The sequence below is a fragment of the Heterocephalus glaber genome, unplaced genomic scaffold, assembly GCF_053883595.1.
Source record: "Heterocephalus glaber isolate CG9 unplaced genomic scaffold, H.glaber_assembly_v1.0 deba00001608, whole genome shotgun sequence".
Classification (NCBI taxonomy): Eukaryota; Metazoa; Chordata; class Mammalia; order Rodentia; family Bathyergidae; genus Heterocephalus; species Heterocephalus glaber.
In genome coordinates, this window is record NW_028258379.1 from 15,949,056 (window position 1) to 15,973,637 (window position 24,582).

General features: G+C 40.6%; 1 protein-coding gene and 1 non-coding gene across 25 annotated transcripts in view; both read left to right on the forward strand.

Annotated features, from left to right (window-relative positions):
* The window catches only part of Ttll5 (tubulin tyrosine ligase like 5), a 300,152-nt gene that overhangs the window by 155,376 nt on the left and 120,194 nt on the right, over positions 1–24,582 (forward strand). For 21 of the 24 annotated variants that reach the window (XR_015444939.1, XR_015444938.1, XR_015444940.1 and 18 more), the window contains one exon: positions 11,779–11,933. The exons of the other annotated variants lie outside the window; for them this stretch is intronic. Coding sequence is in view for 18 of the 21 variants with exons in the window: in XM_087195100.1 (XP_087051226.1) it covers positions 11,779–11,933 (155 nt within the window). In the remaining 3 variants the exon portion in view is untranslated. The remainder of the gene's footprint in view (positions 1–11,778; positions 11,934–24,582) is intronic. 24 annotated transcript variants of the gene reach the window in all.
* Positions 21,217–21,283, forward strand: Trnav-aac (transfer RNA valine (anticodon AAC)). Its single transcript has one exon. It is a non-coding gene; the product is annotated as a tRNA-Val (tRNA).

Consider the following 24,582-nt stretch of genomic DNA (forward strand, 5'->3'; position numbering starts at 1 on the left):
CTTGCCCTTGGGAAACACTTTTCACATGCTCACAAGAATTTCTCTTCTGTATTTTGTTGTTTTTTATATTCTCTTTTAAAATTATTGCTCTTCCTTTTATTTTCATTGATGATACCACATCTGCGCTGTATTAATCAGATGCCTACCTTGTACGAGGCACTGTGCTGAGGACTTTGTGTGCATTATTTCTTTAACCCTGTGAGGGAGGTGCTTAATTTTTTACTTATAAAGTCGAAGAAACAAAAGCTAGTAAGGTAAGAGATTTTGCTAAGGTCATACAAATGGCAAGTGATTATACCAGAACTCAAACCCAGGTCTACCTAACTCTGTTATTTTTTTTTGTTAACACAGGTTCTTACTAGGTAGTTCACGCTGGCCTTGAACTTGTGACGATCCTTCTGCCTTAGCCTCCCAAGTTCTGGCATCACAGGGGTGTGCCACCACATTCAGCTTGACTCATTCTGTGTTCTATCCCTTAGTGTTTTTCTGCCTCTTTCTTTTTGAGGCAGGACTCAGGTCTCTCATGAGACTGAAATGACTGAACATAACATTGTCCACCTGCTGTTCCCTTGTCACATTGCTGAAGAGTTGCAGCTAACCCTGTGCTTGAATCTTCTCAGAAAGACCAGGAGTTAAACTTCTTCTCTGTTTTCCATGATTAGAAAAGTTTCTTCCCTCCCTGAAGCGGGTTGAGAAAATATGGTTCTGTCAAGATTATCTTTTATTGAGTGAACTCATCAGATCATTTTATGGGAGAGTCAGCTGATTTTTTTAAGCAGGCAAAATCCAGCCTTGTTGATCACCAGACAAGCATTATGTGTGTGGATCTACTTATGGCAGCAGCAGCACCATCAGCTCACAAGAGCAGAGTGTATGAACTGAAATACTACAGAGAGATTTGGCTTCCCAGGAATGTCTGGCAAATCTTGACCTGGAACTTTTACTGGATTTTGGAACACAAAATCTCTCTATGTATCTTTAGGTTATGTAAATGATGAATTTCAACAGAGAGGGAAGCTGTGATATGAGGATTTAGTACTAATGTATTCATACTATAGAGATTCTCTGCTTTTCCTAACCCCTCTTATAATGTGATGAACATTGTAACCCTTATTTCCTGATGATCAAGAGTAAATTTGAGGTCCATTTTTTATTAGCATCTAGGAATTGAATGAGTATATTGGTTAATATAGCTAGTGATTTAATAAGGTGCCCTTGGAAGTGAGTTTAAATATAACTGTTTAAGAATGATTCTTTTTATGTCCTTGTTTAAATACATTCTCCATACGTTTCCAGTGGTGAAAAAAGTACAGACATGGCACTTCAGGTCTTCCTTGTCCTTAATCTTTTGTGGAACAGATCCTGGTGTTTCCTATTCAAGGATTACCTTTTGTACACAGATGTGTCCAGGTGTCTGTGGCCCATCTGCTTAGGGTCACATACTGAAACAAGTAGGAGGAGCTAGCCATCACATTTCCTTGTTCTAGATCACTCACAGCCCCATGGCTTGGGGAATGAAGTCTTCTTTCCAGCTGATCTGGTCATAGTCTGGTGAGCTTTTATATATGAGCACCACAGAGAACATTATTCTCAAATGATACTGATGTATTCCTGAGGAAAGTGTGAATGCAGAGTGAAATTTATCTTCATATCAATCCAAATGATTCTTTTTGGAATTTAATGAAAGCTATATTTTTTTCCTCCTGGAAAAAGAATTCCAATTTAGGAATTTGCACTCATTTCTAAAGGCTCCATAGTCACGCCCCTCCCAGGTTTCCTCTTTCTGCCCTATGGATTATTGGCCTCCAAGTGTAAAACCCCTGAAGACTTTAGGATGGCATATGGCTATTAATATCAATAATTTGGTCCAGGCTCCACATCTGTGATCATCTTGGCTTCAAACATTCTTTGTGTATTTCAGTGATTACCCTCCTCCCCATGTTGGGCTACAGTCTCCATAAAGGCAAGGATTTTTTTTTTCCCATTATTATTCCTCAGTGCTCAAAAGAATGCCAAGCCTAGAGTAGGTGCCTGATAAATATTTGTTTGAATTAATAAAAGAATCTTGTGAAATACCATCTGTAGACCTCCTTAGACAAGAAATTTTATGGACCATGCTATGATGAGGAAATTGGGCTATGATAAGATTAAAAACTTCCCTGGGAATTCTATGCTGCTGATTGCTCACATGTTAAGCTTAACTAAATCTTTAGTGTTAAATTTCTATGTCCATTTTGATAAATAAGTTATATGAAATCTGCAAACAACCTTAGGGAACCTGAGGTAGTTTTGAGTGAATCACAAAGAGTTTGCTAGGTCTTTGCTGTTTCAGTGCCACGCAGAAACAAATATAATATACACAGCATGCAGACAAGGACTAAAATTTGTGTATCAAAGTTACTATTTCACCAATTTGAGAACCTTGCCCAAGGCTTTGAGACCAGGCAGAAATTATCTCTAAAATCATGCAAAGCACTATCAAGAGCAACATTTATCTCTTAATGCTAGTTGCTGATTATTTTATTTCCTTTAATTCCGAAGCAGTCTCTCCCTTTTGGTCTATGCAAAAAGAGGTAATTTAGAACCTCTCATTTCCTTGCCAGCCTTCCAATGGCATTAACCACTTTTCTACTCCCTGGTGAGAATGGCTGCTAACTGAAGAAAGGACCTATGTGTGTGTGTGTGTGTGTGTGTGTGTGTGTGTGTGTGTGTGTGTGTGTGTGTGTGTGTGTGTATAGAAGGATCCTCACCAAGATTGTTTGCTGAGATCTCTTTGAATCAGTCCCATTTCATTTAGTCCTCTGTATCTGCATATCTACATGTTCCGTATCTTTTGGTTCAACCAACCACAGATCAAAAATATTTGGGGCAAAAATAAATCTGTACTGAACACTTACAGACTTTTTTCTTGTTATTATACCTTAAATAGTACAGTATAACAACAAATATTTACATGGCATTTATATTATATTGGGTATTATAAGTAATCCAGAAATAAAGTAAACAAGAGGATGTGTGTTAATTATATGTAGATATTCTCTCTCTCCCCACTCTGTCCTCACACTTGCTAAGCAAGTTCTGTACCACTGAGCTTCACCTCAGCTCTTTGCCATTTTATATAAGGGACTTGATCGTCCTCAGATTGGTTTCTAGGGGTCCTGGAACTAGGTCTCTATGGATACTTAGGAACTTCTGCTGTTGTAACACTGAGTAGAATATCGTCCTTGTTCTAAAGCAGCTTACAATTTGTGGGGCAAGGTAGGAAAGTAAATTTGCAATTATAAATATGAAACATAGCATAAAGCTTCTCGGACCTTGCCACTGTGGTCTTGAAGCAATTTAAAGGCAAAGAACTTTTACGGCTGAGTAGATCCTTTATGAGAACTAAGTTTGACATGAGGAAGTAAAGTGTAATATAGCAGTGATATAACATCGAGAAGCTTCTGATTTTTCTACTTCCACTTTGGGGCCCATCCCTGCCTCTCCTGACACAATTGTATGTATTTATTGGCTGCGTTTTTCTTAAGCAATAATGATAAACCATAGAACTGATTCTATGTTTAAAAAGGTCACAGTTATGTGCAAACCTACAACCTCTGGTCAGAGGAGGGTCTTTGCTACCACATTTATAGACAAGCGATAGGTAATCGAAGTGTAGGATTATGTTGTCTGCTGTGAGTAGAGAATGTCTTATCTCATTGGGTTTACCACAACATGTGTACACATGCTGCTTATTGACCTACCTGCTGGAAGACTTGAAAACTCACATTGGGCACATTATTTTTTTCATTAATCTATGTTGTCTTTTCAAATATCTACTAAAAACCTCACCATCTCTAAATGTCAGGGTATTTGGATTTTTTCTCCTAAGGTGGAGCTGAAGGCTACTGTATACATGGTTGTCAGACACTTATCTAGAAATCACTGTAGCTAGAATCCAGAATTCACTACTTTGTTGTGTTTTTTTTATTAAGTTTATTGGTACATTTTAGGTACACAATAGTATGACATTCATTATTGGAATTTGTACCTTTAAATGATGTATCTTGGTTCTTATTTCTTTTCCCCATTCTCCTGCCCTCCCTTCAACCCCTGCACCCCTCCCTATTTACAAAGGCTTTGTTTCCACTCAGAATTCACTACTTAGAGGTGCAAGAGAAGATGCCCAGGGTGAGGCTGCCCAGAAAAAAAACCATCTGTTAATTACTATAAGATTTTTGGCTCCAAACTTCAGAGTGTAATCACCAACCTGGTGTCCTGGGCAAGACAGTGTATGACTCAACATCTTCTTTGCCTACTAGTTCAAATGCCTAAACTGGAACCAACTAGTTGGCCTCTTAGGTACCTTCCCCCAGCCTCCCCTCAAATCTTGAGTCTTAAACCATTTTACTGTTAAAGAGAAGCATAGAAAGATAAATATAGGGAAAGACCCATTTTCTCATAGGGCCCTAGCACAGTAGTAGTGACTCTTTTAGAGCTTTCAATGATGCAAACAGTCCACTGAGGCACTCTTGAATAGGTTTGCCACCACTTCCCTAGAATATAACTGGCCTCAGATGTCCACTCTCTGACCTTCTCTTCTTAAATGGCAGGCAGCTCCATCTTGCCTTAGCAGGTACATGGACAAAGATAAAATCCAAAAGAAGGTGGGTCCAAACAAAAAAACATTTATAATGAAACATGAACTCAAGAGCTTTTTTGTTAGATTATGAACCAGTTCTCCAGTTCCCAGGCTCAGTTCTTTCCCTTAGCCTAGGAGGGAAGGGAGAAGAGACCAACAGGAGCTGTTCTGCACCCCAGCCTCATCCCTTGTCACCTGATTATTGTGACTCCCAACTGACCTTCGCCCCTTTCAGCCCATCCCAGAAGACAGCACTGGCTTTACCCACCAAAATCACGGCTTTCATAGAGCACTGCTCTCTGTCAGAACCATCGGGCAGCTCATGTCATCCCCAAGATCAGGGATGGAATCATTAGTGTGGCATTCGAGGACCTTCCCAAACTGTTCCTCTGTCTCTTCCTATAGTTTTCACCCTATTTTTTGCCAAATTAAACTTTCTGTTTTTCAGTGGTCCTGCTTATCTGTCTCTGCATTATTTCTTTTTCTTCCTATATATCCTTTTAGGCCAGTGGTGGTGAACCTACGCCATGTGTGCTGCAGTGGGCCGTTGGTTATCATTGAAAGCTCTAAAAGGTTCGCCATCATGTGAATGTAGGCCCAGCTCAGATGTCTTCTTTAAATTTCCTTAGCACTGCCACGCTCAGGAGGTCTTAAATATTGCTCTTTGTCTAGGAGTCTTATCTCACTTACTAGATTAAAAAGTCCTACAAGGCTTGAGGACTGGAAGCCACGTTTTTATCTGTATACACCTTAGGACTTTACCCAAGGCTTTGCCTATGATAGGTAATTCTTTATTGAATTATCTTTGAGGTCTGAACCTCTTTTGAGCATTCAGGACTACTACATTTCTAGAGCATGCAACCACAGCGAGAGTAACCTATTTAGGCTGGTTCCCCGGCCTTCTTTGAATACCAAAAGGTTATGTACCTGGGTGGATGTGGGCATTTTCTGGAAATCCATCAAGGCAATACCATGATATTTTAATTATAGCATTGGCGGCAATACTCCTTTTAGCAAACAGCAGTAACAAGCAGTAACACTTGGGCGGGCCAGGCACCGGAAATTGGCCTCCTCCTCTGTTTCTCCTACCCCCTTTTCAATCCATCACCTGTATTTATTCCTGCTGTAATTTAAACACCTGTCTAGATGGAATGCATGCAATGTGTCTCTACCCCACACATTCAGATATTTGCTCACCTGCCTTATTCGGAAAGTTGCTTCTAAAATAAACAGTGTTTCGGTGCTAAAAGAAAAAATGCACTGAGGTCACTGTGGCAGTGGACATGAGGCAGGGAATAGGAGTGGAACATCTGCATAAGCTGCTCCCAGAGAGTGGGAGCAGAGGAGGAAAGTGAGAGTGAAACATCTGCCAAGCAGACCCCAAGGCTTAGGTGGAGGTAGGACCCAGTGACCAGATTTCCTACAGGCAGTCATTCACTTTCTAACCAGCTAAGGAAGCTGATTGATTTGGGACTTAAATGTCTTTTTTATTTTTTCAACAACCGCCATTTCTTATGGCAGCAGCACAAGTAATCTTGAAATTTTCTGAAGTGTATTCTAAACTGTTTTATCTACCTTTCTTATCATCTTAGGCATATTTAATGGCTACGCATTTTAAAGTTTGAGCATCTGAACAACATTGAGAAATAGTAAAACTTAGAGTTCTGATGGAATTATTCACTTCCCACTCTCCTTTGTTGTATTATATTTTGTTCCTCACCCTATCCAAGGTATTTCTGCTGTTTGTTGGAAGATCCCTTGCATTTCATGGAGGAAAGCAGGAAATGGTTCCTCTTCCTATTTTCTCCTTTCATTTTTCTACCATCCCCTATAACAAGTACTTCTCAAACTTTAGAAGACAAGTGAATTACCTATAGATCTTGTTGAAGGCAGATTTTGGTTCACCAGACCTGGGCTGGCCTGGATTTCTGCAGTTTGAGCAAGCTTCTGGTAAGGCCGATGCTGCTGGTCCTAGACTGACCCTATGAATGGCAAGGCTCAGTGGCACAGGGCAGCCAAGTGATACAGGGGACAGAGCAACACCGGAAAGACCAAGAATGAATCCAAGGGCTGACTCTTCACGGTTTTTTGTTCTTAAGCAAATTATTTTACCTCTCGACCTCAGTTTCTTCATCTATGTATCTAGGACATTAAATAAGTTAATACGCATATAATATGCTTAAAGCAATGCCTGAAACCAACTAAGTGTTCATTAAATCTAGACACTCTAAAAAAAAAAAATCTAAATACTCTTAGTGTTAACGTAATTTTTAATTATTATTAGAGTAGAATTTTTAAAATATAATTTGCATAAAAATTGATTGTGATAGTACATTATAAATGTCCAAATATACATAAAAGTTTCTTGTATGTGTACACTGCATTTTGTGTGTTGATATCCATTAGTAATGGTGTGTGCTCTTTGACTCATAATTCCCGTAAGTTAAATGAGTTTCAAACTGTCCCATCTATCTTATGACCAGTAACATGAATTTGAATTGGCCAGCCTAGATGTAGTAACAAACATTGTAATTATTAGTCCATAGAAACCAACTGGCCTAATGGCTATGAGTTCCACTTTTTTGTTTTGTTTTGTTTTGTTTTGTTTTTTGAGACGGAGTCTCACTATGCAGTTCAGGCTGGCCTTAAACTCACTACATATCCCAGGCTGGCATCAAACTTGTGACAATCCTCCTGCCTCAAGAGGAGGATCTACTATAATCCTCTACATATGAACCCTCTGTGGCTTTTAAAGTTTATTAAGGTCTGACGTAAAACTCAGTCAAATCTGGTGAAGGGTCTAAAGGTATGTTGACCACTAGTTACATCTCACTTTTAAAATTCCAGTTAAACTTAAGTCCAGTTTCTTAGTCACACCAGCCACGTTTCAAGTGTATAGCAGCTACATGTGCCAAGAGTCTGCAGTATTGGACAGTGCAGATTACAGGACATTTTCATCACAGAATCAATCTGCTAGACAGTGCTCTTCTAGAGCAGAAATAAAAAATAGATTCGTTTCCCTTGACTTTCTGATGGATTGGTGGTGGCTGCTTAGAGAACTAGGTGAAGAAGGTCCTGAGTTCTCATTCAAGCCAGGATCAAGTTGTTTGATTAGCAGTGTGTGTCCTAGGGAAGACAGCCATGGACTGAGAGGTAGGAGCAGTAGTTACAGTGTTTAAGCCATAGAATATTTAGAATCAAGGGACTGGTTGCTGTCATTTGGTAAAGACAAGAGTGTTTGCTTGTTTGGGGCAGAAATTCATTGGAAAGAAAAGTGAGAATCTTATAAAGTTGTCACATTCCTTATATAGCCTCTCATTTAAGTGGCCATTACTTCTCCTATTTCTCCAAATAGGTTAACAACTGCATTTTGCTTTTGTATATAAAGAAATCACAGTGGATGGCAACTTTTGGTTTATCCATAAAATAAGGAATGATGTTATGATTAAACAAAACCCACCAAAACACAATCCAAATTTAGTTAAATGTTAAGATACTTTTTACTAAGAATCAAAACTGATTAAGGATTTTTTTCTTTGTCTTCTAATGAAGGATAAGAAGAGAGAAACCAAATTTAAGGGAAAAAAGAAAAAATTGGTGTTGTTTTATTGATCAATGTATAATCACTATTTTTAGTATTTGAGGTCAACGTCTACTGACATATTTTCAAATCTCTAATAATTAAGGGTAAGTAGGATTATTTTCTCTACATCCAAACTAGAAAATGGATTTTAAAATAGGAATACAAGTTCTACTACTGTTATCTGACTTAGTAAATCACTTACCATAACCTCTCTGAACCTTGGTTTCTTCATCTGTAGAATGGAATTTAACAGTATCTACCTCCATCAGTAGTGGGTAAGGAGTAAGAGAAATATCAAACCCAGCGTGCCTGACACCACTGTCATAAGGATTCAAGTGTTAAACGATACTATTTGGAGAAAATATACCACATGCACTCAGGAGACAAACACTCTGTTCTGACCTTGGCCTTGCCACTCTGTGTGTGACTTTTGTCTAGTTGTTTAGCCTCTCTAGACTTCAGTTTCTTCTTTGACAGAGTGAGGGTAACAGTAGAACTGATTTCAAAGGCATTGCTTAGGGTTAATGAGATCATCCTCATGAACAGAAGGCAGAGACATCTAGTACAGGGTATATAGTGAGTGTTCAGTAAGTGTTAACTGTTAGGATATAAATGCTGAGGTTTATATTGGGGGCAGCCCTGCCAAAAGATAGAAGATTACAAGATCCATTTGCTTCTCTCCATTCACTAATTTCCAAACTATGCCATTTATACAATGTGTACATTTATTATTCTACTGCTATTCCACTATAAATTATTATGAAACCTCTTTTATTAAGTTTTTGGCACAACTGTTAGTCATCATAAAGACCTTTCTCACTTTGTAGTTCTCTACAAGCTGCAAGCTCACATCTAATTTAAAAGACTGATGTTCAAGTCAAGAGAGCAGGGCCAGAAGGAGGAGGGGTCCGTGTGAATTCTGAGAGCATTCAGTCCTGCAGGGAGCCTGTGTGACTGTCTCAGGGCCTGGCCTATGTTGCCTCTCTGGACAAAGTCCTTCAAAGAAATGTATCTTCCCTTTCCTTTAATCAGCATGTCTGTGTCTCGTTTCTGGTGCCTGCAGAAAGCAGGACAGAGGGTTAAGCCATGGTTAGCTCATGAGACTTCTGCTAAAGCCTGGTCCACGTTGGAGGGCACAGCTAGAGTGTCCCACATCCCAGCCGTCACAGCCCCAAAGACTGCTCCTGACCTAGGGGAAACAGTTTTCCATGCAGGAAAACTACATTGAGTTCTTTGGTGTGAAGACACAGGCCAGGGCTGTTTTCACTTCTGGGCTTCTGTGACCAGGAAGGAAACACTGTACTGTTGCTAAAAATGACTTTTTTCAGAATTTTCAGATTGCTCTAAAATCTAGAATTCTTTCATTTATAAATGTCAAAATTATTAGTTACTTAAGACATTATATAGGAGAACATTTTCATCGGGAGTTATCTCTCCTGTCTGATGAGTTAAATCACTGCTGATGGCTCAGACTCAAAACCCTGTGTCCAACTTTATATCTTCTGTCTTCTCAGCATCTTTCCTGGGCATCTTGTATTGATGTACTTCTCACAACCATCCTTTCACTACCACTGCACAGGGTTTAAGCTTATCACCTTGTTCAGTAAACAGTGATGACCCAGTAAAGAACACAGCCAGCCTGAATTTGGGGGTTCCGGGAGAGACCTCCTGTCAAAGGAGAGTCTCAGGCAAGTTTGTTGAGCTGGGTCTTTTAGGGTAGGCTTAGGGGAGTTAGTGGGCTAGGCTTAGATGGAGTGAGGTGAAGAGGGCATGAGATTTGGGGAGCGGGAATAATTGAGTATGTAGCCACTTTTGTGGGTATGCTGTGACCTAGCAGGTGGGGTGGGTATGCCATGTCCTAGTAGAGTAGGCATTGTTCCTTGGGTTCAGGTGGCTGGGAACAGCCCTTCCAGGAACTTGGGTGGCTGGAAGAGGGGCAGACAGAGGTCAGACCTATCAGACCTCACACCTGCATTTGTCATAACGACTTAAAAATATTTTGGATTATAAAAGTAATATGTACCTACTGTAATTTGGAGAATATGGTAAGTATAAGAAAACAAGAAATAGATGAGAAATAGATGCTATATATTCTGGATTTTTATTTCCAGTCTTAAGTGCCCCCACTGGGTATGTGTATGTGTGTGTGTGTGTAAGGAAATTTGAATCTACCCTGTATGGTTTCATATTGATTTTTACTAACATGATTTTTTTCCTGAGCTATCAGCATGTTCCTTTATCACTTAAGTACTTTTTTAAAAAGTTAATGGATAAATTCTCTTACATGGAGTAAAGAAAATTTTATTTAACGAAATTATTAGCCATTTAGCTATCCTTTTTCAATATTAAAAGCAATGCTTGCTTTTCAGTATCTCTTCACAGTGGAGGATGGTAAGAGAGTGTGAGCTTTGGAGCTCCAAAGACTGTGGCTTGAGTCCTTTGTGAGCCATGTGTTCCTGATTCTCAATGCAATCCTAATCTTCAGCTTTCTTCTTTGTAAAATAAAGATTATAACAGTACTTTTACCAGATTTGTATTAATTTACATGAGATGTAGGCAGTATGGTGGCACATGCCTATAACCCCAGCACTTGGGAGGCTGAGGCAGGATTGCCAAGAGTTTGAGGCCAGCCAAGGCTACATAGTGAGTTCAAGGCCAGCCTGAACTACATAGTAAGACCCTATCTCAAACAAGAAAAATATAATTTACATGAGATATGCATAATGTACACTCATTTACATAGAATTTGTCACCTTGTAAATTTGAATATTAGCTATTATTTAATAGCCTGTTATTAATCATCTGCATTTTTCTCATATAGCTCCTAGAATCTATATTATAGCACCAAAGTACATGAATGTTATAATATACTTTAATCGTATTTTACCAAGTTGATTGAATGATTCTATCAATTTATAGTCACACAAGTAGTGTAAGAACATATCTAGTCTCACACCTTTCCCTTATTGGATCCTTTTTTCTTACTGTGTACAAATGTGACACAAAAATTGTATCCTGTACCATACACTTCTCTGCAATTTGCATTTTTGTGCGCAATTTAGATTTACCAATGAAAAATTTAAAATCTTCAATCACCCAATCGTATTCTTTATAAGTTATTGAAGTCAATGCTCATTTTTATCAGCTGTATATCTTTTTTCTTTCTAAACCACTGAGTTCTTTGTGTGTCATAAAAATTATTTGTAGCTAAAGTTTATTGAGCTTTAGAACTTTAAGATGAAGAAGCATGCTATTTAGTTTCAGACACTGCCTGGCAGAGTACATGCTCAGTGAATCCTCGGTTTTATGATTCATCTTTGTTTTTTGCCACACCTAGCACTCTGTGCCTTGCACATAGAAGCAGAATAAGTACTTGCTAATATATGCAGATAGTAGCCACCCACCTCTGCTCTTTCTGCACAGAAGGCAATCTTTCCTGTTTGCTTTTGTCACCACCTCCGCTTCAACTCAGATGAGTCATTGTCTCTTGGACTTTACTTAATTTTTCCCATATAATTTTCATGACACTTTCCTAAAACTCTGTAAAGTCAGTTATCTCTCGTTTCATTTCTAGGCAGCAAACCTGAATATGGCAAGTGGTGCCATAAACAGGAGCAGTGCTTCAACTCCCCCCTCCCTGAGACCTGTCATCAGTCCCAGTGGTCCAGCGTGGTCAATACAGTGTGACCCCCATGCCCCCGAAAGCCACTCCAGCCCCCCTGGAAGCAGGTATGTGAAGGGCCCTGGTGCTGCCATTTGGGTTGCACAGGAAGGGCCTGGGTCCCCAGCAAGCCATTCCTGCTTCGAGCTCACTACAAAGGCAGTCTTCTTGCCTGGCACTTGAAATAGGAGGGCCTCATTTTATTTGTAAGGCAGCTTTCAGGAAAGTAAAATGAAAAGGAAATTTCTGATATATTTAAGAATATCATGTCTGGATGAAAGAACAAGAGTTGGTACTATGTTTAATCCTTGTTTTTAATCAACATTTTCATGTACTGAGTTTTGACATTTTGTCCTTGCCTCCTAGTTCTTTTTTATGCTTTTGAAGGCCATATTTGGGAGTTTTGTTTTGTTTTGTTTTATTTCTTTTTTTACACTAGTGAGGTGTGAACCCTAGACCTTCACACTGAGCTACATCCCCAGCCTTTTTTTATTTTTAATTTTCAGATAGAGTGCCTTAGTCACTTTCCCATCACTGGGACCCAACACCCACAACTTAAAGAAGGAAGTCTTTATTTTCTCTAATGGTTTGGGAGGATCTCAGTCTGTACTTGGCTGGCTCCAAGCCTAGAAGGGTCTAGTGGAGGACAACTGCTCATGTCATTGCAGCCAGGAAGCAGAAAATGAAGTGGGGAGCTGGGGAGAGAGGTACATCCTTCTAGGTCATGCCCTCAGTGAACTGCCACTCCCTACAGCATGTTCAGCTATGGATTATCAGTGGATTAACCCACCAAGTGCAGTGCCCCATGATCCAGTCACCTTCCAAAATCCCAGTCTCTGAACACATGAGCCTCTCGGGGGAACCTTCTAGATCTAAACCATAGTATAGGGTCTCCTTAAGTCACTAAATTACCCAATCTGGGCTTACACTTGTGATCTTCCTGGCTCAGCCTCCCAGAGTGTTGAGATTATAGACACACACCACTATGCCTGGCTGCCATATTTGTTTTTAGGTTTTCACCTAGGTTATATAATTAAACTCAAACAGCCTCATTTGGGAAGTGAAAGGAAATTTCCTTTATGTAGCTGAGGAAAGTGATAGAAGACAAAATCCAAGTAAATTTTGGCCATAAAATAAGCAATTTTTGAATTCAAGAAGAAATCACTGTATTAAATTATGGTCTCTATATTTTAAGTTTTTCTGTACTAAAAATATAAGAAATGGGTTCCAATCTGAACACATCTTGCTTCAGTAGCTATTAAGTATGATTAAATTTCATCAGTCCCTGAGTCAAATGAGAGAAATGTGACTGTTACAGTGAATCTCCTGGCCACTGAGATTCAGTCCTTCCAAATAAAGAAGCTCTGCCACTGATGTCCCAGCAAGTCCCTGCCCCTGTGCCAATACTTCCAGCCTCTGCCTGTTATGTCCTGCCATGTTCTGCCATGTTCTTGGGAGGAGTACTGAAGCTCTGGGCCTGGAGAAAATACCTCATTTTTGTCAAAGGATGTGTTGGTGTCAGAATTACTACTTGAGGAGCTCATTGGGGAATCAGAAATCCTGCCCAAGAAACAATATAAACATAAGCACATTATATCATGCTCTGGTATGACGTCTTTTGAACCCGTGATCATTGTGATTGGGGTAAAAAGAATCATCTCAGTTGAGAATTATGAAGAGTTGGAGACCAAGATGCAGGCCTTTTTGAGACAGGACATCTTCCACACAGTTCTCCTCACAAGAGAAGTTCTGTCGTTTGGTGATTTGCAATCTACAAAGTAACCACATTCCTGAAATATAAGTTGTAAAAAAGAAATTCTGTTTATACCATAGAGCTTTATTTTCCATATAAAATATTTCCACATATTCCATGTTCATGTTAAAATCAGAGCCTTGTTCATGTGGAGAACATTTTCACTGCAATCTTGGGCAGTCTGTCTGTTTGACAAGGCTACAGGCATTCTCATACTGTAAACAACATGTCAAAAGTACACATTACAGAGAAGAAGAGAAAAAAAGGTGGCATATTTTATCCTTGTAGATAGAGTGAGGGAAGAAAGTTGTAATAAAAATTATGGCTGGGTTTAGCGCTTTCTCTTATACCACCTGTTAGTAGTGAGATAGAAGCCGCCCGGATGGATCTGTCTAGGTCAGACCTGGCACGTAGAGGTCAGCCTGGTGAGTGGCTCTTTCCTAGCCAGACTATTCCTGGGACTGCGTTTGGTGTAATGACACGTTATACAGTTTACTTCATAGCCACTGCAGCCAAAATGCAACTCCACAAAGTCCTCTCATCTCTTGCTTTTTTACTTAGTTCTGCACACAACAGCCTTCTCTTTGCCTCCTCTTCAAGCATAAGGGCCAATTGGAAGGTTCCATTCTAGTCCAGGGTAGCCCTGGGAAATCTGTCACTGTCCCCAGGTAACCTGTAGTTTCCAGGATAGTTGGAGAGTCAGCTTGGGAGTTTTAGTTGCACATGGAATTCCAAGGTACCTGCCCCAGAGCAGGCCTCAGTGAATTCTCAAGATCCTTCCAGAGCCGGCTGTACACAGTACTGAGTCCTGATTTCCATTTTTACATGGTAGGTTTTGTGGATATTTATTTAGTGTCTTGTTCCTCCTTGGTACTAAGGGTGACGAAGTTTAATGAATATGGTATTCATAGCTTAAGATGTGACTTTTGTTACAGTTTTTGACACTAAGTGACCCTAAGCTATTCAATTTAATTTTTTTTATTGGGTAAGCATATTTACATATAAACTGGCCTATTTTGAGAGCTTTTAGTTTGCTTTTAAAGCACTTTGATCTCCCTAAAGTGGGGGCTAGGTAAATAAAAGGTACTCTTACTAGTTTTTCTACAATAGCAACAGTGGATTCCAGTCCTGATAAATTTTAATTCACCAAACCAGAGGCTGCCCTGTAAACTGGAATGAGATGTAAAGAGCATCCCACTGCTGCTGTACTTTTCATCTCTGCATGTCGGAGAATTCAGTGACTTGGTAGCCACAGGAATGAAAACTGGTGACTCACAAGAACTCTGCAAATAGTGTTATTTTTCATTTCCCCATGGTGTTGCTATTGTTCTCAATTTTATGGATCACACAGGTTTTCACCAGACAACCTTGTTCTTCCCCCGCTGTTGGAAACCATTCCAAATGTAGCCTCAGGGCTGTCGTCTCCCATTGGGTCAGTGTGAGCTCAGCCCAGCTCCTCAAATCCCCTGGTTCCTTTGGTCTGTCTGGAGTCCATGCTCAGGCTTTGTTGTGGGAGATGAAGGCAAAGAGCCCATGACTTGCCCAGACAGTCTGAGGCCTGGCCATACAGCTTGCAGTTCCCTAGACGCTCTGGAGTTGGACTTGGCCAGCCATTCTGCTGTTGTTACTTTTCAGAGGTAATAAGTGAGATTAATTGCAGGCCATTCTCCAGAAGAGAGAGTAGTTAGGGCCAAATGCAGTCACATGTTTAGGAGCCTGAGGTGAGCCTCCAAGCAGGGCCAACTTACAGTTACACAACAGGGACTCCAGGATGCAGGTACCACATGTTTATGACCTCTTTTTTTCTCCAAGCCGTGTTTCCGGTCTCTAGATGCTGATACCTGGGTATTTCAGCTGTTGTCTGGCCAATGAGAAAGGTTGGCTTTTCAAGCTGCCTTTTAATTATCTGCTTTCTGGGCACATGGGGAGTCATTAGGAGCTGAGAGTTGATGTGCAAAGGTATCTCCTTATTACTGCCAGCCTTTTGTGGAGCTGGACCATTGCAAGGAGAAGGATTTTCTAGGTGAACAGCATTCATTGGGTTCATAGTGCATTTTTCCTTGTGAGTGCTGGAAGGGTTACTGTAAAGTCTTGGCTGCTGTTTGGAATGACTTGGGAAGGACAGGGCCTCAGACAGCTTGGCAGGAACCTGAGGCTCTGTTTTCTTCCAGTCCAGCCCTTCCTTGTGGATGGAGCTGTCAGGGAATCCCACGAATGTCTGGCTTTTGCCCCTTTGTATGTTTTTCCAGCATTTGTCATTGAATTATTTTTATCCATCTCTGGCTTTTTCACACACACATATCCTGGGGATTTGTCTGTTCCTCGATATTAAAGGTAGGGGAAGTTGACAAAAGAGCACAGACATGAGTTTGTTCCTACTTGCGATAGGCCAAGATATGGGCATGGGTTGCTTGTCTGGCCAGCACCCACTTGCTAGGGAACATCTGTGTGTCAAAACTCTGAATTCTACTAAGGAATGGGATGGCTTGGAAATTCAGGCCATTTTTGCTGTCACTTTGTCCCTTTGCCCTTTCACTCTTCAGCAATAGGTCAAAAAGATTCTTATATTTAAGACTATGTGTTTCAGGGACTCTGATTCCAGTTTGCCTAGTATTCTCCTCCTATTAGATTATTTCTTATGTATGTTGTTGGAGATTTAGGGCCTCTCACTTCTCATCTTTTCATTTTCAATCAGCCCTTAGGAACCCTGGGTTTGTTCATTTAAAAAAAAAAAATGTATGTCAGGCATTATGATGGATGCTGGGGAGTTGCCACAAATAACAGAATAGTCCCTGATCACTCAGGTTTGCTGTTGAGTCTGAACCTGTGCTCAGCACAGGGTAGAGTCTAAAAGAGATCTAAGATATGACACTTGATCACCAAGAGCTTAGCATCTGGCATGGAGAAGGAGCCCTACACACATGAAACAACTAGAGAACAGTATAGAGCAGCATATAACAAAGATCACATTTTATGGCACAGCCAATTAAAAGAGTAACAAAAAGAATGCATAAGAGTTTAATCTTGTCACGTGGTAGGCTACAATGTGGGTGAACCTTGATGATCACAGAATAAGCAAAATGAAAGACAAATACTATATGAGTTACTCATATGAAATATCTTTAGTAGTCAGGATCGATCGCAGAAACAGAAAGCAGAAAAGTGGTTGCCAAAGGCTGGGGAAAGAGGGCAGGGGGATTCTATGTTTAGTGGGTGTAGAGTTTCAGTTTTGCAAGATGAAAATGTAGAGATTTGTTGTGGAACAATGTGAATGTACTTAACATGCCTGCACTGTACATATAAAAATAGTTAAGGTAAAATTATGTGCTTTTTACTAGAGTAAAAGAGTAGACTCTGTAAAGATTTAAAAGAGAAATCCATAGTTCAACAAAAATTGTTCAATTGCCCCATCTTCTGTCTCTGGGCAAGGGAACTTTTCTGAGCCCAGTCCTTTAAATGTCTCTCTTCCCTTAAAAGCATGTTAACTGCTAGGCATGGTGGTGCACCCCTATAATCCCACCACTTGGGAGGCTGAGGCAGGAGGATCAGTTCGAGTTTGAGGCCAGCCAGAACTACATAGTGAGACTCTTTTTTTAATAATAATAAAAAAAGCATATTAACTTTATAGGAAATAGGGCTGCTGGAAGTTGGCCTGGTATAATGGACAGGATGAGGAATCAGATAGCCCTGGATTTGCTGTTCTAAGTATGTGACCTTGGAAAGTTAGTTTCTCTGAGCCACAATTTCCCCATCTTTGAAATGCACATAATAATACCTGCTTCAGTGGGTTATTAAAGATTAAGTTGCATTGTATATCTCAAAGTAGCCAGCATAGTGCTTTTTTTCTGGTGTAGGTCTCAATAACATTTAGTTCTCTTCCCAGAGAGAGAGAAGGAGGGAGGGAGGAAGGAAGGAAGGAAGGAAGAGAAGGGCAGGGAGGGAGGGAAGAGAAACAAAACGAATTCAGAGTCCAACTTGCCTGAGTTACAGTGTTGCTACACCACTTGGCTTAGTGCCCTGTTGAGATAAAACTGGCCACTGCCCCGGCACAGGGCGCTTCTGGAGCAGCCTTTCCCGCTGAGGATGGGAGGCAGCAGAGTGGGGCCAGCAAGGAACTCTTCCTTTCTCCCTGACCCCTCCGTTGAAGGGCGACTTCTTTCTCCACAGCAGCAGGCCCTTCCTTTGCTATCTTCTGAATGTTGAAATTTCCATTGCAGCTCCATGTCCCAGCCAATAAACACTCATATTTTCCATTCATCCTGGGGGTCAAACGTTGGAAGAGCTTTTCTCTGGAGGAGTTTGGAGCTTATAATTTTATACTTTATCCTGTTATATAAACGCTCTTTAGCCAAAGAGCACATAATGGAGAGGGAGGGGGCTACAAAACCAGCTCTTTCATGTTCAGAGTTCTGTAGCATATTTTAATCTTTATTCACGTTCCTTCTTTCCCATAGACAAAAGTTTACCTGCCCTTCCACTTCCTGAATCCCAACTTTTACTCTGTTCCTTCCCCTGGAGTAAAAGGCTTTGTGATGGGGCGGTGTACCGGGGATTGAATTTGGGAGCTTGCGCTTGCGAGGCAGGCAGTGGAACCACTGAGCTAAATCCCTGGTCCCTTAAAAGGCTTTTTTTTCTCCAGCTCATGGGTGATAAAGGCCAGTAGTTCTGTCTGAATCCCTCTACTCATTTTCTCTTGCTGCCGGCCACATGACCTCCCAAGGGTTAGTCCCCAGTCAGTGCCAGCTGTGTCACAGATTCTGCAGCTCCTCGCTCACCAAGCGAGCCGTGCGACATCAGTGTCTGTGCCGAGGCCACAGTGGTTGGCTTCTGCCTCTTGAGGGAAATATTGGTAACTGTAGGCATTGTGTCAAAGATAGCTGAGCAGACACAGCAGGCCTCGGAAAATAGGACTGGAAACTCAAGGCCTAATATCAGAAACCAAAGAAGTGGATCTTTCTTATCCACAAGTCAAAAGATTGCTTTGTATTTCAGTTATCAGTTTTTCCAGTTTAGTTTGCCTCAGTCACCCCACACCACCTAAAATATCAAAGATAAACTACCTTTCATTTCCTTAGGGTGGATGTGTGTGTCTGTGCCTTTGTTGGAGATAAGATCCTATCTTATTTAACTATTCACTGTATAATTTTGTTACTCCAGATTGATTATTATTTTGGTCTGAATGACAAAGCTCCGTGTATAAAACTGAATGAGACTCCTTTTCCAAAATCAGGAAATTACAGTCATCCCTCAGTATCAATAGGAGACTGGTTCCAGGACCCCTGTAGATACTAAAATCTCAGTCTTATGAGTCTCTTATGTAAAATGAAGTAATATTGGCATATAACCTATGCACTTCTTCCTGTCTACTTTAAATCTGTTTTATAATGCCTAATACACATTCACACTGTGTGAATAGGTAAGTAGTGGATCTGAAGTTGGTTGAATCATGCAGGTGCCGAGGGCCAAATATGTATTTGAGTTTCTTCATTTGTAATTCAGTTTAATTCTATTAGCTTCTCTCCCTTCAAGTTAACTGTTTACCAGCCTTGAAAAGGCTTAGAAAGAACCTCAGTGGGGAGGAAACACTGTCTCCATCTCTCTGCCTCCTGTAGAGAAACAGTGATGATTCACTAAAGCTTACCTAGTGTAGACTCAACAGATTTGGAAGGAAGACAGCCAGCTTTCCTGAGCCTTTAACTAGAGATCTCATCCTGCCCTCCTGCCCTTCTTTCCGCCAAAAGACTCTCAACATATTACTGAACAAATACAGGTAAAAAATCAGTGCTTTAAAAAAAAGGCTTAGGGTTTAAGAGGCTAGGAGGAAAAAAAAACGCCTGATATCTGTATTTTAATAAAACAATAGAGCTATAGCTCTTGAAAATGAATAAAGGGTCTCTTCCTTGTAGCTGCTTGGAGGCCCAAAGTTTTGGTATAAGTTCTTCATAACTCTTGGTTTCTTTCCTTAAAAAAGAGAAACATAAAATTAAACTAAATTGGCATAAGAAATCTGCTCTATAGCCAGGCACAGTGCCGTATCCACGAAATCCCAGCACTCAGGAGGCTGAGGCAGGAGGATTGCTGGCATTCAAGACCAGCCTGGGCTACATAGTGAGTTCAAGGCCAGCCTGAACTACATAGCAAGACCCTGCCTCAAAAAAAAAGGACATCTGTTATATTACATAGTTTATACCTACTTTAGAAATTTTTTTACTTTTATTAATACACATTTGCAGTACATAATGATTACATTCACTGTAGGGAACTGGTACATGTACATAACACATTTCAATTCTTTTTTCTTCCTTCCCTCCACCTGTTTTATTTTTCCAGCATCAGATTCATTCATTTATCTTATATGACCTTATAAAGTTTACTATCATATTTACAGATTGAACACCAGACTAATAGGCCAAAGAACATATAAAACATATTAGACAATTGGACTGGGCCTACTTTAGAATTGATTGGTCTCACTCTTTGTGCTGTGTCAGACAGTACCCTAGCTGGGAAAGCAGGAATACCTACTCGCATTACTGAGGTCTGTACACTACATTTGTGAATACTGTGAAATGAGTGCTAAAGATTAAAATCTTGATTACAAATCATTACAATGTTCCTGAGGAAGGATAACTAAAAAGAGCTAAATTTTAAAGGGTCATTTAAATATGGACCCACCTATTCTTCGGCAGTTGTGAGCAAGGCTAGTGGTGGGAAGAAAGCGGCAGAGCTGGCAGTCTTGGGTGTTCATTATGAGTAACAGTAAAATTCAGCCTAATTGGATGATTCTTCAGCATCAGAGGTGGTACAGGGACATTTCATGGCTTTCATGAATTATCAGGCTGAGACTTTATTAATTTGGCTTCCAAGGCAATAATCAATACCGCATTTAGTCTGGTTCTTAGAAATAAGTTTTACTTCCTTCCTGTGATGACAGTGGAATAGAGGTGTATCTCGAGGATGTGACTGTAAAAAGACTTTTTAAAAAGACTTTAGGTGAGAAAGCAGATTTTCTGGCACAGCAGGTAAGGAAGCCGTAATTTAGAAAAGGTATGAGACTTGGAACAGATAAGACTCTGTAGAGGAAGAGTTTAAGGTAGGGTTTACATTCAGCCCCAGACTGTGTACAGGATGCAAGTAGGTGACAGAGAGGGAGAAAAAAAGAGATGGTGAGCAAGGTGTCCGAGGACCTTCAAAGGACAGTACCTGGGAATCAGTCTGGTAAAGCAGAGTGTTTCTGTTTGAAATAAGATATTAGTCGAAACGCTTGGAGGTGTATGTGATAGAAGCTGAACTCAAACTGGCTGTACTTGAACTAGAGATGTTTTAGTTCATGTAGCTAGAAAGCCCGAGTTTATGTGGGGGGTTTAGGAAATATTATTAGTCACACACTCCTGTCCTACACATTTACAACTGAATGAGAGATTAATAGAAAAATTCAGAGCAATAGAAAAATATTGGCTTTATTACCAATAAGATTAAATTGGAGAATACAGCTTAGTAATATGGCATAATTAGTTTTTTGCCTCTCAAGTCTAAGTTTTTTTTGATTTATTTGTTCTAAATGTTTTCTGCATTTGTATTATATTAAGAGCTGGGGCTTTAGCTCAGTGGTAGAGCACTTGCCTAACAAGCACAAGGCCCTGGGTTCAATCCCCAGCATAAAAAAAGAAGAAGAAAAGTGGGCTTATATTTTGTCAACTTGGATAATGAAAACAAAAACTTTCAGGAAGGGAAAAAAAAAGACCTTCTAACACACTACAGTCTGAAAAACAAAAACAAAACATATTTTGGCTGAATTCCCAAGGTAAGCACCTGCCTGTGGCCCCTGTCTCCCTTCCCAGTTCATTCTTTTGCACCTATTCAGTTTCAAACCACCTGGTGTTATTGTACATCATTGTGACTGCTGTTATTAACGATATATTATATACTTGAAAAGCACTAAGAGAGTAGATTTTAATACATACACACCCAGTAAGGTAAGACATATCAGTTAAGTAGCTCGATTTAGTCCCTCCACAGTGCATGCTTGTTTCAGAACATCATGTTGGACATCATTAAATACATACAATTTTTGTCAATTAAGAAATGAATGAATTGAATATATTTTCCTCTCACTGCATATGTACATATACCATTCTACAGGTCTTATGCTCTTCGTTTACTCTTTGTTTTCGTCACTCCTTCACTGAAGTGTAAGTGTAGGATACAATTCACTGTTGTATTTAGTGCCTTGCTTAACAGCAGGCACTTAAGAAGGAGCACACTAAATAGAGGAATGGATGGATGGGTGGGTAGGTGGTCTGTTCTTCTGCAGGGATCAGCTCCACTCACCCTTCCTGCAACTTTCCCTCATCTACCAGACAGATCATATTCGGATTTCTCATCTTTCTACTTCTCATCCAGTGGACTCAGGTTCCTAAGAGATGTAATTCAAAGGATGCTCTGGCTAAGGGCACAATTATAATTCCTAGAGGATAGATCACTGTAGCCCTCTCTGTCACAGTGACCTGAACCCTGGTGAAAAAAAAATACCTCTAGGCTTCTTTTAGAGTAGAGAGCTCTCATGTCTCAGGTCTGTTCTCGCTCTTTCTCTCTGGCTCTCTATTTCTATGTCTCTAGCTCTAGCTCTAGCTTTTATCAGGTCCTGTTGCTTCTCCTTTGGGTCTTACTCAGTTCTTCCTGGTACCCACCATCACAAATGCTTTACAGACAAGACATCCTCCTCAATCTGAGCAGCAGAGGCAGGCTGTGGAAGAAGAGGAAAAAGTAGAGAACCTTTCTTTTCCCATCCTTCTCCCCACTCTCCCAACCCACAGGAGTCTTAAGAACCACTTCTAGAAGCTACTTGAGAGTAGAAGGGCGTCCCATCTCTGAAAGCACAGGGCAGGGCAACTCTCTTGACTCCCAGCCTTTCGTATTCATTGAGCAGAACATTATAGCACTTGCTGATCATGTTCCTCTGATGTTCAGCCTTCTGTTGTTCTTTTTAGTAGTTTCTCTCTCCTCAATGTCCTTCATTGGATGGACTTCCTGGCGTCTCCTACTTGAGTAGTTATTATGGAGGGGCTACATAATGTCAAGCCCCCGTCTCCTCACTCCAAGTTCTCATATCCTTTGTTTGCCTCTACTCTTACAGTCACTACTCTTTTCTATATTTGGTTGATTGTGCACTTGTTTTACTGCCCATGTTGGATTGTAAGCTTTTGGAGGATAGAGTGTCTTACATATCTTTGTATCCTTACGTTGCCCCACACAAAGTGCCCAGTGAAAGTTCACTGGATTCCTGACTGTACTGGGATTGTCCAATATGGCAGCCATGAGCTACCTGCAGATATTTAGATTGAAGTTAATTAAAATTAAATAAAATGAAAAATACAGTTGCTCAGTCACATCAGCCAGTTGCTCAAAAAGCCACATATGCCTCATTGTTACCATATTGGACAGCACAGGACTAGATTTTTGATCCAAACTTAATCAGTGATTAAAAAATAAAAAGAAATTTGTTTCTAAGAATGGTATATTCTTGGTTATCCTTTTAGGATCTGTAGATCTTGAACCTCTTTTTTTTTTTTTTTCTACTAGACATTTATCACAGATGCAGCTTTGAAATAACTTGTGATGCTGGGAGGGGCATATCCTTAATGCCTTGGAAATCTCCGAAGGCCAGACCTTCTGTATAACTAGTGCTTAACCAATCAGAGATGGGATTTTAAAGCAGATCCCAGCACTAGCAATTTCTTTGCCGAGAGTTCCATGCCTGGATACTGGGGAGATCTTGCTTTCCCCCACCCCATCCCCACCTGCCTAGCTGGCATTCCGGACACAGCTTCTTGAGCTGCGCCAACCCTGGAGAACAGAGCCAAACATGCGGAAGTGGTTACATGTCCTGACTCCCAGGGAAGCTGTGGCTAGCAGGGGGAGTGGGTGGAGTCCTGCCTGATGGCTTTTCAAAGAAGCCAAATCTTTGAAGTTTTGTTTTAGCAGCTGCCAGGTATGCTGCTTCAGCACTTTGCAGACTCTCCCTGTGTTCCCGCATCACATTTTTTTCTTTATGATATGTGTGTAGTATACACAATGGAGCCTGGACGTTGGAGTGTAAATATGAAATTGTGGAGTAAGAAACTAAACACACCCTCTTGGCTTTTTCTTTTTCCTGGGCCTCTGTGGTAAAATAGACCCTTCAGTGACCCTTTTTCCTACTAGCCCTCTTCCTTTCTAACCACCCACCAAACAAGAGGCAGATTCCATCCTCTTCTGTTTCGGGAGTAGCAAGGTCTGAAAAACTAGAGGTTCCACATTTCTGTGATGGGCTGGGATATCACTCTTGAGGTTAGAACTTCTCCCTTAATGGAGAAGATCAGATGGACCCTCCCCACCCCACTCTCTGCTCACAGCAAGTAACCCTCATACTGGTCATGGAGTAAATTTCGAGTTCACATGGGCATCTCAGTGTTTAGCACCATGCCAACAGTAAGTACATGTCAGATGATCGCACTTGTAACCCTGTACTGGAGAGAGGAACTGGCCAGGTGGAGAACCCCTTTAAAGCCACACAGTTTTCCCTGCCTCCTTCTTTTCTGCTTAGTAACCCCTTTCCTGATCTAGTCTACAATAACCTTGAGCCTTTTCCTACAATTTCCTTCTTCTGAACTCCTCTTTCTCAGTTTAGTGTATGTTCCTTTGCACTTTCACTCCTGAGATGTGAGTCTGTTAAAATCAAAAGATATTTCCACACAAAGAGTCCTGGAAGGAAGACCTAAGTGCCAGAGCCAGATCCACCTGGCAGTTCCCGACTTGGGGAAAATCATTTTGCCACATGAAAAGCCATGATGCCTAGATTGTCATGGGAGTTGGATGCGACCATATTCGTGAACATGCTTGATAAAATACTACACACAATTAGGTGTTTTCAGCATTATTAATACTTAGCACGATAAAATGATACTCTTTGTGAGAGCTGCCAT